The 16,700-nt window shown below is 45.4% G+C and overlaps 6 protein-coding genes across 6 annotated transcripts; 2 read left to right on the top strand and 4 right to left on the bottom strand.

Annotated features, from left to right (window-relative positions):
* Nucleotides 1-3,658: 3,658 nt before the first annotated feature.
* On the top strand, nt 3,659-4,366 carry T069G_10086 (myb-like DNA-binding domain-containing protein; the record flags this gene model as incomplete). Its single annotated transcript, XM_056177296.1, has 4 exons — nt 3,659-3,743; nt 3,806-3,977; nt 4,045-4,088; nt 4,152-4,366. 4 exons carry the CDS (start codon nt 3,659-3,661, stop codon nt 4,364-4,366), a joined length of 516 nt encoding a protein of 171 aa, XP_056025774.1.
* A 576-nt stretch (nt 4,367-4,942) lies between these two features.
* T069G_10085 (major facilitator superfamily domain-containing protein) lies at nt 4,943-8,905 on the bottom strand (the record flags this gene model as incomplete). Its single annotated transcript, XM_056177295.1, has 9 exons — nt 4,943-6,083; nt 6,161-6,648; nt 6,946-7,046; nt 7,441-7,847; nt 7,924-7,975; nt 8,024-8,325; nt 8,383-8,507; nt 8,575-8,681; nt 8,734-8,905. The coding sequence occupies 9 exons, from the start codon at nt 8,903-8,905 to the stop codon at nt 4,943-4,945; spliced, it is 2,895 nt and encodes a 964-aa protein (XP_056025773.1).
* A 1,074-nt stretch (nt 8,906-9,979) lies between these two features.
* Nucleotides 9,980-11,076, bottom strand: T069G_10084 (enoyl-(Acyl carrier protein) reductase domain-containing protein; the record flags this gene model as incomplete). The annotated part of the gene is made up of 4 exons (XM_056177294.1): nt 9,980-10,094; nt 10,151-10,283; nt 10,365-10,748; nt 10,830-11,076. The coding sequence occupies 4 exons, from the start codon at nt 11,074-11,076 to the stop codon at nt 9,980-9,982; spliced, it is 879 nt and encodes a 292-aa protein (XP_056025772.1).
* Nucleotides 11,077-12,252: 1,176 nt separating this feature from the next.
* Nucleotides 12,253-13,140, top strand: T069G_10083 (metallo-beta-lactamase superfamily domain-containing protein; the record flags this gene model as incomplete). The annotated part of the gene is made up of 1 exon (XM_056177293.1): nt 12,253-13,140. The coding sequence occupies one exon, from the start codon at nt 12,253-12,255 to the stop codon at nt 13,138-13,140; it is 888 nt and encodes a 295-aa protein (XP_056025771.1).
* A 154-nt stretch (nt 13,141-13,294) lies between these two features.
* On the bottom strand, nt 13,295-14,197 carry T069G_10082 (uncharacterized protein; the record flags this gene model as incomplete). The annotated part of the gene is made up of 1 exon (XM_056177292.1): nt 13,295-14,197. The coding sequence occupies one exon, from the start codon at nt 14,195-14,197 to the stop codon at nt 13,295-13,297; it is 903 nt and encodes a 300-aa protein (XP_056025770.1).
* A 30-nt stretch (nt 14,198-14,227) lies between these two features.
* On the bottom strand, nt 14,228-15,677 carry T069G_10081 (alpha-N-acetylglucosaminidase (NAGLU) tim-barrel domain-containing protein; the record flags this gene model as incomplete). Its single annotated transcript, XM_056177291.1, has 4 exons — nt 14,228-15,117; nt 15,188-15,336; nt 15,414-15,588; nt 15,632-15,677. The coding sequence occupies 4 exons, from the start codon at nt 15,675-15,677 to the stop codon at nt 14,228-14,230; spliced, it is 1,260 nt and encodes a 419-aa protein (XP_056025769.1).
* Nucleotides 15,678-16,700: the final 1,023 nt, after the last annotated feature.

The following is a 16,700-nucleotide window of genomic DNA, read 5'->3' as shown; positions in this document are numbered from 1 at the left end:
CCTGCGGGAATTGGCATGTCTCCAATCATAGTGGGTGCAAAGGTGAGTCTATTTGTAAGCTGAAAGACTGGAGGGTACGAGTACGAGTGAATGCGCAAGCTTTCAGATACATAAGCTGCCAAGACTAGTAGGAGAGCTTTGAAATTAGCAACGTCGTAGTCAACAGGCAACTCGGCATTGATGTCATTTCTCAGACGAGTTTCAATGTCTTGGTTCACTGCAAGCGTTCCAATCAGAGATACACTTCAAATTCTCTGCATCTTTTAGTTGGATAGATGAGCTTAACTCTGTCACATTCTTTTGTATTGTCTGAATTGAGATGCTGCGTCATCTTGAGCAAAAACTCTTCAAATTAATCAATATTTAAAGGCCTGCTGGCGACTATTAAATTTCCAAGAGAATTTTTAAAACTCAAATTCAGAGAATACCGGTGATGGAAAGCTTATCATTCAGTTTTGTACAACAGATAACTGTGCCAATGTAGAAGAGTTATCGCCCATTTTGCCAAAGTCCATACCAAAGAATTAATCGCCCCAACTCGAGAAAGTCCACTGTTGCACTAACTCATCAGCAATCAGTGACTTTTTGTCTTTAGATAATTTATTTTCTCAGTCGGGCATAACTGGAATCATTTGTTGTTTCTAGGGCGTATGACGTTTGCATCAATCGGGCGATTAATTGACGGTTAGACAATTTTGTGCATCACTTCCCACCTCTCACCATTAGAAGTAACAACGCTCCCGCCAAAACAACGTGCGAACACCTCCTAAGGTACTTTCGTTATAAGGCCTGCTTTCGCAATGATGATTGCCTTGCGAAACATTTCCGCAAGCTCTGCAGGTTTAGTAACTAAGATAGACCAATAGCCCGCAATGTAAACATTCACGCCACCGTTCCTTCCATGAGCGGTCGCAGGTAAACGGCAAGGCGTCCATAATCGCGAGAGTAATCGAGAAAAGAACTTTAGATATACATTATTAAGATGTGACGCGGGCATTCATAGGGAAACCGGATCTTCTCCCACCCAATTACGCAGATCGCCAGCGACAAGCAGAAGGAGGTGCCCAATGATTCAACATGAAGAGATAGCGGGTACCTGAAATAGAGAACTCATGAGGCAAATATCGATGCTATGGCATGGGAGCTCTTATATATCGACACGTATTCTGTATCATCTACCAAGTTATAGGACCTTGGTGATACTGTTGCCGTCGCGAAGTATGTCCTTTCAAATTCCACAAAGTTTGGACATATAAATATTAAAATTGTAAAATATAAAGAACTTAGAGGGCCATCATATCTAATAATGATGCTCCTGTTGAGAGAATGATTCGCATTTTTGAGGTCTTGAAACGCTACCTCAACGAGTGTCGTCATATCTATGGCGTCAACACTGGATAGGTAGCAACGCAAATGCGCAAACTGACGATGTTACTACCCAGCGTCATAATGCCGAAATTCTCCGATTCTCTGGCTGAGGAGAAAACTGTAATGCAACGCTAAAATACCTTCGAAAACACTCGCTACCAAAGCAGTTGGATCGCGTTTCTCTCGTTATTCGATGCAACTCCCTCTTGCGGGGCCATTCTGCAATGAGACTTGAAGTAGTTCGGGCCATGGCTAAGCTCGCCGAGCAAGATCTCACTCCCGTCATCCCTCTTCGGGGTAGCATCTCCGCCTCTGGAGACCTTTCATCCTTGGCTTATATGGCCGGTGCATTAAGAAGAAAGCCGGATATCTTTTTCCATGGGGGTTATTCTAAAAAATACCGTACTATGCCTTCTGATGAAGTTTTTGCACTCACTGGTATCCGACCAAACTATCAACTTGCTCGCCCTAATTGACGCAAGTTATGCTGGAGATGCGGCGGAAGCGCTGAGCATGATGTCGGTGACTGATTTGTATGTTTTATGCCAAAAGTAGACTTAGGAGCCTTGCACCTCGAGTCTGCTATGGCAGCTAGGCCTCTGGTCAAACGTGTCGCGCTTGATACTCTCGGGGCAATCATTACATCTAACGACTATGTAGCACTGTACGGAATCTTTTGGGACCTCCTGATTCGAGGGACACAAAATCACACTTAGACCTCTGTGATTGAGCTAACGAGATAGCCGTCATGACAGTTGATTGCATCTTAGACTTCATCACGACTCGAACGTCTGCAGTCAGTGGCGAACATCTACTTTCACGACGGCAACAATAGAAGAAGCTTGCTGAAGAATTGTTCAACAAAAATTACAACAGCGTCAGAAACGATTTTCTTGATAAGCCGTCAACGCCTGAGTACGTCTTTTCCGAATCCAGGCAGATGTACAGGCTAGACAAAGCTTACCAGTTTCCTTCGGCACGAGCCTGTAAGTCAACAAAGTCATTAACGCATTCCGCTTCTAGTAGAATGTATAAAATCTCATGACAGCCGGGATTAGGGTCCGGCATCACACCACAACAGCCACTCTCCGATGTACTGGCTTCCAACATCGACGAGCTCCTGTGTTATAAGATATATAGGATATGAGGCAAATCGGAAGTGAATTATCGCTGTAACTGCTGAAAGTAGTAATGAGAGCTAAAAAGAAAGTCCGATGGCGTACTCCGCGGAGTGCAATGGATGCAGCGATGGTTCGACTTATGCGAGACAATCGGACCTTTGTTGGTGGCAGAAATTAATAGAATATATAGCTGAAATACTCATACGTCAGGACGGATTCACTGTTACCCCGATTGTAAAGCTAATTAACAATATAATAACCAGCTCTGGATGAGGTAGGCTTGTTCTGCAACGTCAGCGCTAGCCCAGGCACTGGCTGACCTCAGATTCGCAGTCCCTAGCTCTAGATTGCACCGGTACCATATCCGATCCAGGTTGTATATGAAGTTTTAACCGGAACAGGCGCATGAAAGATGGCAAGAGTAATGTAGTAATACTCTGTATCGGCATCATTGTAGACTGAAAGCCAAAAGCATCATGCATGCCTATCATGGCTATAGTTGTTGTATTGGGATGCGTGTATGGTCTAGTTTGAATGTGTACATCTGGTCGAATACCACCACTTGCAATCTAGACTAGGCATAAGTGATAAAATGCTGTGATGTGGTGATACCAAGTCAACCTGCATACATGCCAGGTATGTATTTTTAGTAACGAACCCCTACGATCTCACGTTGCAACAACAGGGTTACAGCTGACAAGTCCCGCCAGCTGGTCCAATGCCATCAATGCGCATATATAGTTCACCCGGCTTTAGATATTCTGAGTCTATTGCAGCCCCATATCGGGATTATAGCCACCTGAGATCCCCGGGCAAATAGGTTGCCCCGTAGTTATGACCTGGACTCTGGAGTTGTCGGAGACTTGAATTTATCGCCGGCGTGTGCGCACTCTGTGGGTCTGATATCTTCTAAACTTCCTCATTTACTCTTTGCCAACCCAACACATGGTTGTTGCGTCCTCACTTCCCGAATAGTCCCTTCCAACTGTTTTCTGACCCAGCAATGTCGCAGATTCGGAGCCCGAGAAACAGGAGCAGGTTGCGAATGGGGCAATGTAGCATTTAAACAAGGAAGGTCTGGAAAGTCACATGAGACAGAATATAGTTATAATATGGCGAGAATGTATCAAGTGAATTACTTAACCCATTCCATAAAGCTTCGCATAACCATGAGTCGGACAGGATCTCGACGCCAAAGTGGACGCTGGACAAATGTCGAGGATGAAATCCTAATACGCAAAGTTAGGGCGCAGGGTAAGTGAGTCTGAGTGAGAATTCATTAAGTTCTCGTCGTATTAACACTACGATTTCTCCAGAAGTGTTAGGACAGCCCAGAGACTGGAGTTCTATCGCGGCCATTATTAGCGGTAGATCGAACAAAGACTGTCGAAAACGCTGGGTGAGACTCAACGGCTGCATAAAGAAGGGCGAATGGAGCCCTAGTGAAGATACACAGTTGCGCGATGCTTTCGAGCAATTTGGTGCTCGGTAAGGGGCTGCCGCCAACCCAAGGCCGCGTGTGGAATGTGGAATGTTCTAACCATGCAAAGCGCAGATGGGTTCAAGTGTCAAGATATATAAAGACGCGTTCTGCGGATCGTATGTATTCCTTACGTCGAGACACGGGGTTTGCGGGCAGTTAATAACCAGACAATTTCCTAGAATGCGCCGCGAGGTGGCAGAACTACTTGGACCCCAACATCAAACGACAGAAGTGGTCACATGATGAAGACCTGCGCCTCCTACAAGCTTTTAGTGTACATGGAAGCAATTGGAAGATGATACAAATGCATGACCTCATAGATCGATCTCTGCAAGACATTCGCAACCGGTATGTTTTCATCGGTGGCTCTGGTGTAGCCTCCCACAAGAAGTAAGGCTGATCTAATGATGTTGAGTAGCTATAAATCTCTTTTCAGGCTCTCCAGCCGTAGGAACGCGTCCTCGTTCATTCCCTCGACCGCCAACCTAGGGATTATACATCAGATGCACGATCTGTCACCAACGCCATCGTACGACATGTTTTCTATGGACAGTCCACACTACCGGCCTGACAATGCCACAATGTTTTCAGCAGAAGTTCAATCTGCCTCGACATGTTGTACGACTCCTTCGGTCGACGAGAGCTCTTCTCCAAATAGCGAAATAATATATTACGAGAATACACACGAGTTTAGTCCCTTGTGGTCACATATAGATTCCACAACAGACTCTCAACCCTCTATGCAATGGAATTACCAACAAAACAACATTTCTCAACCTATAGCCCAGTCAACAGGTGGTATGTATAATTGTATTACCGATTTTATCGAAGTTGATTTCAGCAATTGTACATAATATAGAAATAAACATATTGGACAATTTAAAGAAAATGAAGATCCATTCCGGTACAACAGCTGTAGTTCCTAGCCTTGTCTCCTAATCAAATTGCCCCATTCTTCCTGCTCGTAATGTCAGTAGAATCTGTTGAAGCTAGGATACCCTGCGTCTATTTCAGCCTGAACAACCCTGTTATAATTGCCTACCCCTCCCACGTAATATAGAAATACCTGCTTCTTTCCATCGACGTTAGCTCCAGTGAGCCATGACCCTCCTTTGGCAAACACAGTCATTGCGCCGATCTCATTAATTTTTGCCAGCCATCCATCCTCAGCTTCCTGCGTAACTTCAATTACTGGCCCTAGCTGCTTATTTCCGTTTTGAGATTCAGTTGCCATTTTTTCCTTGCTTGTTTCTGCAGTAGCAATGAGACCTGTAATGAAGTCCACTTGGGTTTCGATGAGAGGTGGTACGTTGGTCAATGGACCTTGAGGCCCGTTAACCACAAACATGTTTGGAAACCCATTCATCGTAGTGGCTAGATACGCTTTCGCTCCATCGGCCCAGTGATCTTCTAGCGTCCGGCCGCTCTGTCCGACTATCGAAATTTCATGGTACATGCCATCGACGGCGTCAAAGCCCGTAGCAAATACAATAACATCCAGATTGTACACTGTACCATCCGAGAGCTTAATACCATTTGGAAAGATTTCCATAGGCGTATTCAGCACATCCACAACGTCGACATTTTCTTTGTTAAAAGTCTCGTAGTAGCCGTTGGCTGTGACTGGGCGGCGGTTGAATCCACCAGGCGGAGTTAAAGTGCGGGCCTTGATAGGGTCTTTGACAATGTGCTTAATATTTCTGCCAATGAAGTCCGCCGCTTCCTTGTTCGCTTCGTCACTTATGGCGATATCTCCAAAAGTACCGAATAGGAACTTTATTCCGTTGCCTGTCTTCCAGACTTGCTCAAATACGCGCTCGCGCTCCTCAGCGGTGACGCTCATGGCCGGGATTGATGACTCTGTAATAGCATGTCCGGAGATGTTTGTCTTGACGTTTTTCCATATTTCATCATAGTTCTTATTGATGCGTTTCCGATCTTCTGCCGTAACTTGGCCATCACCGTTTGGAACCACGTGTTGTGGGTGTCGTTGGAATGAAACCAGTTGCTTGGCTTGATCAGCAAGGCTTATGATGAGCTGGACGCCGGTAGAACCGTTGCCGATGACTCCAACGCATTTCTTCGAGAAATCATGGGCGTCTGGCCAGTTTCTGTAATAAAATATCAAGATTAGTAGCAGTCATAATGCTGAATAAAGTGCCACAAAAGATGAACTGAACCTGCTTACCCCGTATGGTACATTTCGCCGGTAAAGGTGTCAAGACCAGGAATCTGAGGAAAATAAGTTTTCGATAACGCGCCTAGAGCCGTGGTGAGATATCTTGCTCGAAACGTTTCACCAGTAGATAGTCGTATTTGCCAGCTGTTGTCGAGATAATGCGCCGACTCCATACGAGTGTTCAGTTGGATATGCTGCTCTAGATCATGGCGTTTAACCACGTGCTTCAAGTACCCTTTTATTTCGGCCTGGGGTAGATATCGAGTCTTCCAAGGATAAGTGAGTAAATCCTCCTTATCCCAACTATAGCGAAAAACTTCGCTATGCGTGTCGCTCGTTGCACCCGGATATCTGTTCCAGTACCATGTACCTCCAACTTCAGGAGCAGCCTCGACAGCTTTCACTGAGAGACCAAGCTCACGGAGTTTGTATAACTGGTATATACCGCTGAACCCTAACCCAACCACCATAGCATCAATGTGCTGCTCCATGACAGGCTTTTAAGAATAGATTGGCTGAAATGAAACCACTCAGGTAGTGATAGAACAGATTGTAATTGTAAAGTGGTGCATGTGAAAGAGATTATTCATGTCAACATAATTCCATCCATGTTGCGGCATATTCAGCTCTTATATTCGTCTTTCACATAGCAGCCTTCATAATTGCCGATATACATAAGAGTTGCCACTATAATTTCCCGTTGGAGCATTCGTCTTCCTCACCTTCGAAGGGACAACATGAAAAATCACTCATATAGTTGCAACACTTCATTATTCAGCTACTGAATTACTCACCTGTGCAATGGCACCGAACGCCTTCTCATGGTTACGGTGGTGACGGAATGAAGGTGAACCAGTGTTTGAAACGGGGTTTGAAGTCTTTCCCAACGCAGCAACTATTGGAATTGGAATTTCCCAGTAACAGTTAGCTCGCTAGCACAGTGCAACACTGATTTCTAATTATTTTGCATATAGGCACGTATAAGTTGGATGCCTAAATATCTATCAGAGGACGTATGTTCCTCATCTCAACATATATGGAAGCCAGTGTTAATTGGTCTCATCATTAAAACAATTTTTTATCTTCCTAATCCTCACCACGTCTTTGGAGGCAGTCGCCTAGTGTCGGCCACTCCATCCACTATTATGATGATAGGCATATCCCAACAGAGTTAAGGGCATTATTTAAACAAGCTTTGCAAAATTGTATCTATCCCTGACAAACAAATAGCTGCTTGAGTATTCTCAGAAAAAGAATGTTCTATCGCTATACCTTCGTCCACACTTTACCTTTCGCCAGGTAGAGCTTTGAAGCTCCATAAAAGGCGCTTCCTACAGCAAGCATGACCCCAGTGAAAACTTGCAATTTCCAATAACTTCCTCCTGCTGCAGTAATGAGGGCCCCTCCAATGGGGCTTCCCGTAAGAGCCGCTATAGACATGAATGCGTACATTGCTCCTGATCTTAGTCCGATTTCCCGTATGTCGGATATTTGGGCCACCAGGGCAGGGCTCATAGCTGTATAGGTTCCAGTGCTGAGTCCAAATAGAGACGCAAAGACTATAGTAGTTGCATGGGAATGTCCAGGCAGCCAGACTCCAAAGACTAAAATCGTCGATAGGCATGCGGCGAAAAGGGATACGTTAAAGTTTCCCACTTTATCAGCTATGTATCCGGGGAGAATGCGTCCGATACCGCTATAGCACCAATAAAGCGTCAGTTAACTGCACCATTGACTGGGTTGTGCGCATTGATAGAGATACAGTCACGTACCTTGCCCCATTGAACATAGAAACCAGATAACCAGCGAGCTCTGGCGACATCCCTACACTTCTACCATATGTAACCAAGAAGGTTATAGGTATAAACATACCCATAGAGTAGAAGAATCCGGCCATCGCTAACAAGAGAAAAGGAGGATCTTTAAATGCTGCAAAAAAAGATGCAACTCCGAAGTTTTTCGGCTGAGGACGTAGTCGTGATCGAACTGTCAAATTGGTTATGATCAGGAGACCCAGCATCATAAATGCGCATGTTCGCATTGTCCAACCAAAACCGATAATGGGTATAAGTCGATTTACCATAATAGGCATCACGACTCCGCCCATACTAGATCCACTGGCGGCGATTCCCATTGCTAGAGCACGTTTCTTCAGAAACCATGTTGTGATACAGCTGAAAGAAGGGTAGAGAACCATGGCCGCGCCAATGGGACTGCAAATGGATTGAGACAGAATGAATTGATAATATTGAGATGAAATGGATGCCATCATCAACCCAAAAACATGGATGGTACTGCCAAGGAGCAGGAGAACTCTAGGGCCGAAATGGTCAAACAGCTGTCCCACGAAAGGTCCCTAGGCACATATGAGCATCGGAGCAAGTCGAAAAGAATAGTGTAAATCAGATTGTATATCAACATACTGCAATGAATATTGTGCACATAGACACTGCTGGAATCCAAGACACTGTACTCGGTGAGAATGAGGCCAGCTGGTGGGTTTCATAGTATTCTTGGAACACGCCGACACCTTTGAGAACGATCAGCCGTACGATTAGTAGCACTTATGGCATAAAACATACAGTTCGTCCATCCAAAGCTGATAAACAGACCAAAAAACGCTCCCAAAACAACAAGCCATGCTTGCAAGCCTCCATCGGGAAATGACTGAGCGTCGTTGGGCTTTTCTTCAGGGTTAGGAGGCTCTTGACGAACCTCCATGGAAGATTCAGAGGCATGCCCCTTGGAGTCCATTGCGTTAGTTGACCTCCTAAGCATTGAAACCAAAGTATATGCAAACGAAGCGGTGATGTGAAAGAAATAGATGGAGGAGATTCGGATGAAGCGCCCATTTCCGGACGCGGAAATCATCCGCGCCCTTTGAGAATTTCGGACATCCGAATTGCCCAGGTGGCCCAACCACAACCGATTTCGCTGTTTGTGCAAAGTATCATGCATAAACGATTTTCCAATTACATCTATCTTACTTCAGTATCTTATTCCTCTCATAGCGGTCCATTTTATTCAGCCATCAATGAATTGAGAATCTCCGCGGACCACGACCGGCATCCGAGCATCAGTTCAAGGAACCAGTCTCAGCCGATGACTCACAGACAATGGCTGCCGGGGCGCATCCGTCTAATTTTTTTCGCTGAATGAATAGGAACCAATATCAGAACCATTGTGTAAACAAACCCAATTATTGCCGCGCATTAGATCCGTTGTCTTGCATAATACATCCAGAATAAGTATATCGCGGCGAGTATAATCCGAATCTCTTCTGCCACCTACTTAGCATACTGTGTGCTTAACTAAAGAGAGTCTGAATTCCAAGAAGTCTATAGCCTATTCGGCAACCAGCAAATATCCTAGTGCGGCGACAACAACATAAGAGGCGTCGGAACGCGGTTGATTTAATCGCGTGCGTTGATGACGAGCGTCTGTCATCCATCAATTAAGTAATATGATAGCTGCACCAAAAGCAAGTTAATGTTGTAGGTAGATACTGTGCCAAATTTGAGCGATGAACGTACCGGGTAGGCGCGTGTATTTGCACATTTGAAAGGGAACCGCTTCAATGACTCACTGACTAACGATACATAACGTTTGCATATGCGAGGAATAAAAACCTATTCAGAAATGATTCATTTTTGCAATTGAACAAAAGGAATCGTGAACATGTAGAAGGATGGCTCATAAAACGGATAGTAGATGGAATATTTCCGATGACTTTACTTTAAATGGCTGCTGTCTTATAGATAACAACCAAAGCAATAGAATATCCATAACAGTCCCACCACAACACTCCTCAGGCATTATATATAATAATTATGGAGCGGAATAACCACCGTCGACGATAAAATCGGCCCCAGTTGCGTAAGAGGAAGCATCAGAGGCTAAATAAAGATAGATGCCCTGCATCTCAACGGTCTCGCCAAAACGCCTAAAATTGTTAGGCATGCATCCTCGGTTCTCGGATAATTCATCATCTTTACTTACCCCATTGGGATTTTATCTTTGATGGAGTTCATAGTCTCCTCAGCTACTGTCCCTGATAGGCCAGTGCGTACATATCCAGGAGATACGCTGTTGACGCGAGCGAACCCAAGCCATTCAATCGCAAGGGATTTGCCTGTGGGGAATAAGTTTCAGCATACCAAAAAAAATAAAGAAAAGGATTTCAAGACCAAAATGACGAGTGGGCAAAACTTACATAAATGAATAACGTGCGCTTTAGAGGCATTGTATGCAGCCTGACGCCGAGGGATGTTAACAATGCGCCCTGACATGCTCGCGGTTGCAATGAAGCTGCCGCTTGAGTAATTGGTTAATTTTGATCCATCTGTTGTTGTGCCCTCTACTTTCTGGCGGCGAAAGTGCTTGCCAGCAGCGCGTGCGCAATAAACGACACCATCAGCATTGATCTTCATGAGATTGTGGTATCTGCTAATGTCCGCATCAATGAATGCCTCATCTCCCCAGGAAGTACCCGAATTAGCGACGAATATGTCGAGACGTCCACCGAATTCTTTGACAACTGTGTCTACCGCCGCTTCCACTTCATCACATGATGTGACGTCTACTTTATATGCTCTGCCTATTCAGCTCTGGGTCAGTCAGGGAAGACGGGGATTGATGGCGGGGGGAAGCGTGTGTGCGTAAATCTTGGCATCGTTACATTTGACATTGAAGGCTTTCTCAATGCTAGCAGCCTTCTCGATGGTCTCGCTATTTGTATTGTACCAAATGGCCACATTGGCACCCGCTTCAGCGTAGGCTTTGGCCGCAGCCAGGCCAATTCCTCCCCCCGCACCTGAGATTATCGCTGTCTTGCCTGCTAGAGAGAAGAGTGCCATTACTCCATTATCTGCTGGAGGCACAGTGTTGTTGCGCCGAAAAACGCCATTCTGAATGCTTTCGGCCATGTCTGGTATCTTTTTGCAATATTATGGATGATATAGAGGTGAGGTTAGAATATGATTCAAGTAGTAAGGATTCAGGTGAGCCATATTGTTGGTGTTTTGTATGCTCTAATGCTCTGAATATAGAATGTGGAGTGCGCCAAAACGAGACTTGAGATGGGTCCACTAGAAGCTTCCGATCTCGCATACAAAGAGCCTCACAACTTAAGGTTCTCATTCTTTCTGCCAATGTCTGGTATAGTGAATAGTAGTTTATCTAATTACGTATAGCGTTCAAATTAGCCCACGTCACTACCAATCGTAGTTATTAGGAAAAGGCAACGTTACATAAAACTGGGACAGAACAAGCAGCATCATTTGGGGGTCAATTATAGTGAGCCATTAGCAGGAGAGGCGGGAGAGCTTCCAGCGAAAAGTGCGCCAAGGTTTTCAATGTCAGAGATTATCCACTCTAAAACGGCTTTGTTCGTAACAAATGAACACAGACCGTTAACAAGTAACCAGTTTCATATTTAAGCTTACTTAGTATCTGGTTACCGTCCAAATCCAACAAGGGGGGGTTGCCGTAATGCTGTCTGCTCTTAGAAAAAATGCATCTTTCATGACGCGGAAAAAGAAAATTAAGCCTGTCTTCTCGCTGAGGCTGGGTTTTGGATCCTTGTGTTCCGATGCAGTGTTTCAGATACGGTCCTCAGGCGAGAGCACTCTTTCGATCTTAAACTCAACGAACGACAGCACCATTTCATCCCCCAATCTCTCCATGGAAAACGAAACTTTAGAGGTCGCTCATTTGTTTAATCTGAGGGCAGGTCAATTAACGTTATGTGAAATCTTTCTTGTGCTGCAGGCACTCTGAAGTGATGAGCAGCGATTATCTAATCACAAGAAACCGAGGATTCACTGGGCTTTCCAGCTTTAACCTCGATGGCCTCATTGGAAGATTAGTAAACACATTGCAGGATACCCGAGGGAAAACAGTGCGCTATGCGGTGTGGCCCGCTTACCTCTCAGATGCCGAGAGATATTCCCATATAAGTGAGTGCATGGCATGACGTGAATTGTATCGCTTTTGTGCAGTTTTCTCTTCATCAAATTTGTCTTTTTGTGTGTCCTCTATTCTTGCAATCTCGCTGTAGTTCACATCCTTCTTTTCCACAAACGATAACCACAAGAACACCAATGTCTCCCTTACGAGCAGACGTTTTCACAACTCCGTCTATCCCTTTCATTATCCCAGGCGGGAAACCGGGTCAACAATCGCATTGGTCTCCTACAACTGCCACACTGATCTCGGGAGAATGTGAGGCGATTCTTGTCGATACCCTGTGGACAGTTCAGCAGGCAAATAATTTGGCCGATTGGATTGAAAGGACAATCCCTGGGAAGCGACTCACAACCGTCTACATTACTCACGGACACGGTGACCACTTTCTTGGACTTAAAACTCTCCGCAAACGCTTTCCTGCCTTTCAAACGTTGGCCACTCCGCGTGTAATCGCTCGAATGAAGAAAGAGCTTGAGCCAAAATATTTCCAACGTGCGTGGGGAAGTCTCTTTCCCAATCAGATTGACCACGACAGCGTGTTACCGGAGGAGCTTGGAGATAGCAATACTTTATCACTCGAAGGCCACGTTCTGCAGGTACATGAAGCTGGCGACTCCGATACAACTGACACCACTTTCTTACACATTCCTGATCTCAATTTAATTGTCGCCGGCGACATTGTGTACAATGATGTGCATCCATTCTTGGGGGAAGCAGCTACGCCTGAAAGGCGCCGTAGTTGGCTTGTATGTCTCGAAAAGATTGCCAAATTGAATCCGCATACGGTGATTGCAGGGCATAAGAGAGATGGAGCCGTTGATGGAAGCAATAACGTGCAGGCCACAATCGAGTATATCGAGACATTTGAGAAGATGCTTTTGCAGACTAAAGATGCAATCGAGCTATTCCAAAGGATGTCTGAGAAGTACCCGACTCGCATCAACCCGCAGGCCCTGACAGCATCATGTCGGAATGCATGGTCAGCAAAGAAGAAAGCCGAAAAGACTGTAACTAAGCTCTAGTGACTAAAGAGATATGTACGCACTGCCAGGAATGAACCATGCCATGCATACTTAGCATGTTACACTAATTCTTCATAAGAGCCTTTAACTGTAAAGCGAAGTGTATATACATCTATTTATGCAAATATCTCGCTCCATTCTTCTACCGTTCTCTTCATATGTCTCCTACATCCAACTCTTCGTCTGACTCATCCAGTTTGGCTCCGGTGCTATTAGCCCATGATAGCTCACAAGGTAATAAGACATCCTGGAATTCAGTCTGGTCGTAATTCGCTGGTTCTGTGGCAACCAAATAATCGATGAACATTTGCCACCTCTTCAAGTGATATGTCTTCATCAGCCCAGACCATGCCTTTGACGCATAATCGATGAGCTGACCTGAAGGGCCCCAGATAGTGATTTGATTGCGAGCTTCATACTCGAAAAAGTCAGCATATGCTGGGTGTGGGGCGGACGCACGAGCTGCTGAGAGCCAAGTCGAAAGGCGGAAATTTTTATTCGACGAGAGAACAAGATCGAGGGAAAGGAGTTGACCGGTAAGCTGCTCTTCTTGTGTCCTTAATTGTGTGGCTTGGGTTTCAGCAGTCTGATTAGGCATGTTATAGATCTGCAGAATCTTCTCATATATGGGTATGAATGCATTGGATAAAACTTGACGTGTCCAATCGACGATGTCGTATTGGTATGCCGAATTGTTGAAGAGTGATGTATCCTGTAAACCAGCCTGGTAGAGCTGCTTCCACGCGCTTACCATGGTAGCGGGTTCATATGTCAGTTTAGTACCCAGAATTCCGATGATATCAGCCATATCAGTCGTTCTGGGAATGAGTTCGATGATTGACTTTGGTACAGATGGCATCAAAGTCAGATTGGTGTTATCATAGACAGTAGTGCGGACCGTCTCCCATGCAGCGTAAATACTTGCCGGTCGTTTGCTGCTCGAATATCGTGCAGCAGCCCAGCTCTTGAAATAGTGGTTCGTGTCGATAGGATCGCCACTCCAAGCTTGAGAAAGCAGAAGGTCATAGACAATTTCGTTAGTCTGCTGGCCCTCCATGGACAAGCCTAACCCAACAAGCGAATTAGACTATTGCAGTGCCAGGATAGGGCTCTTGGTGACATTCTGGATCTGGCCATACATATTTATGGTGGCGCCGTAGTTTTGCAGTTCGCACCAGATCCAAGGCTTGCCGTAATATGACTGAGCACGCTGCCATTGGGGCATCGATTCTGACCAAATGTCCAAAATTAGCATGTCACTGTCGGTAGTGACGCCCCCGAGATATCCTTCAATGCGGTCGTTCGTCCAGAAAGTGGTGTTTTGCGCGAATAGCCACGCCTGAAACACCCAGATGGCGTTGGGGTCTGCCGCTTTGAGTGCCTTCCATGTGTTTGAGCTCGCATTTCTCAGGTAATCTAGGTCTTCCGAAGGAGGTGTCATTTCATTAAACTGGTCAAGCGCATAAAAGTTTGTGATGTTTCCGTATGCCTGCTGCTGCTTCGTGATAAAGCTCAGTTGCATTTGCGCAAATAGAGGATCGACGGGATCAAGCAGTATGTCTTCAGTATACTCCTCGGGAAAGTTCACCCACTGAATGTGAGCATCAGGTAATACATCAGACACCGCCCGAGGGACGAAGCCAGGAAATACAGGCAAAATAGGCGTTATTCCCAACTCTACCATGCGTTTTACTATCTTTTTCTGAAGAGCAAACTGGTTGTCGACCCATTCAAACGGTAGATCGGAAGACCACGATCCTTGTAAGTTACCAAAGTGGTTCCAGGCGAGAAATGCAGGACCAGTGAAGAAATCTGAAATATCATCATCTGTGAAACCGACTTCTTGGAAGACTTCAATGAAGAATTTCTCGATTCCAATCCATGCTGGAGCTATGTTGATGCCACGAAGGGCCATCCAGTCCAATTGCAATTCCCAATCCTCCCAAGTCCAGAATGGGGCGGTGTACGAAGTGGTCACTAAATTGATGTGTTACTTTTTTGTGTTGAAATCTCGAATATTGAAATCTGTTTCTATCCTCATACGCACCTGTGTTGAGCTCATAGCGATAAGGAACGATATTTTGTCCATTCAATGGTGATGACAATCTCGGCAGACTCACGGGTGCATCTTCGAGTTGGCTACCAGCATGCCACCAAATATCGGCGTGAACAACGTCTGAGAGGTAAGAATGAAGGCTATTGTGATATATTAGACGTCTCTCAATCTCTAAGGATCAATCACAGCCGCTCATGGTAGATGAATCTAGCCTTACCCATATACAATAGAACTGAGCGATGTTCCCTGCACATGGATCTTACCATCGGCGGTGCTCACAACGGTGTAACTATCTACTGCCGACGTCGTGTCGTTGGCCAAAGAAAAGATGAAAGAATTTTCATGTTGCGGTAGTCGTGGCTTCACAAGGGCTTTGATACCGGCAGTTCGGTCTGTAGTTGACGCAGTGGGCTTTGAAGCATTGATTGCTCCTACCAATGGGGACAGTACCTACGGTCGTAATGATGTTGAACAAATGCATGACTTTAGTCTAGCTTGGATCTACCAGTTCATGCCACGCCCGGCCAGCTTAAACAAACGTGAGTCAGTCGATCGATTGATCTTGCATAGGAACCTGTGATGCGTTAAATAGCTGTATTTTTCCCCCGTGCCCCCAGCTTCAAGCGTTGTGCAAGTGTAAGATACAGACGCGAAGGGATTGGTTTAAAGCAGCTAAAGCAGCGAAGGAGGAGTGTGGTTGCATTTCTCGAATCCGAAATCAACGTTGCCTTGTCAATCAACAAATGCCCGGTAAATCATGAGGCAGCGAGAACGAATTGTCTCGCCATTATCCACGTGATAGCTGCGCCGAGTATCCGATGCATGCCTGTGAGCCAAGCATCCCGGTACCATCCCTGCCGGCAACAAGAAGGAGATAACGGTTGTGTAACAGCGGTGAACAGATTGGCCAGCCTGTGCAATCTTCGGGTTAAGTTAATTTATCTTCCTATGGACGATTTCCAAATTGCAACTTAATTCCATGGTGCAAAACCAATCCTTTTAGCAGGAAAAAGTTTTATCAGGAGCGAGGGTTTCTTTAAAACCTTCCATCAGCGACTGTAGCTCAAGGATGTCAATCCTTCCAGATAAACTGTCAACTGTGTTGTTCAACAGCAAGGCCACATGCGCTTTTTGTAGCTGTTTCTTGTTCGAATTAGCTTCAGAAATCGCGAATTGAAGCTTTCTGCAGCATTGAGGACAGTGAGGTCTTGGAGTTCTATTGCATACGGCGAGGACCTTGAGTTTTCTAAGATACCAAACCCCCACCATTTGCACAGCTGAGATCTATTAAAACCCCACCTGTAAATGCTCCGTACATTGCGGGGTAACTTCCGCACAGCCTAATGAATCTGTGAATGCAACAATTGCTGTTTGGTATAAAGAGCAAATGAAAGACCGAGCCAACCCGTGAAACTAAATGCGGAGAATGCCGGAGAATAAATTTGTCTTGTGTACGAGTACTTAGATACGACAAAAGAACGACTCGGAGTCGGTAGAATTGCAC

Source organism: Trichoderma breve, chromosome 6 (assembly GCF_028502605.1).
Source record: "Trichoderma breve strain T069 chromosome 6, whole genome shotgun sequence".
NCBI lineage: Eukaryota > Fungi > Ascomycota > Sordariomycetes > Hypocreales > Hypocreaceae > Trichoderma > Trichoderma breve.
This window is presented reverse-complemented; position numbering and strand designations above follow the sequence as displayed.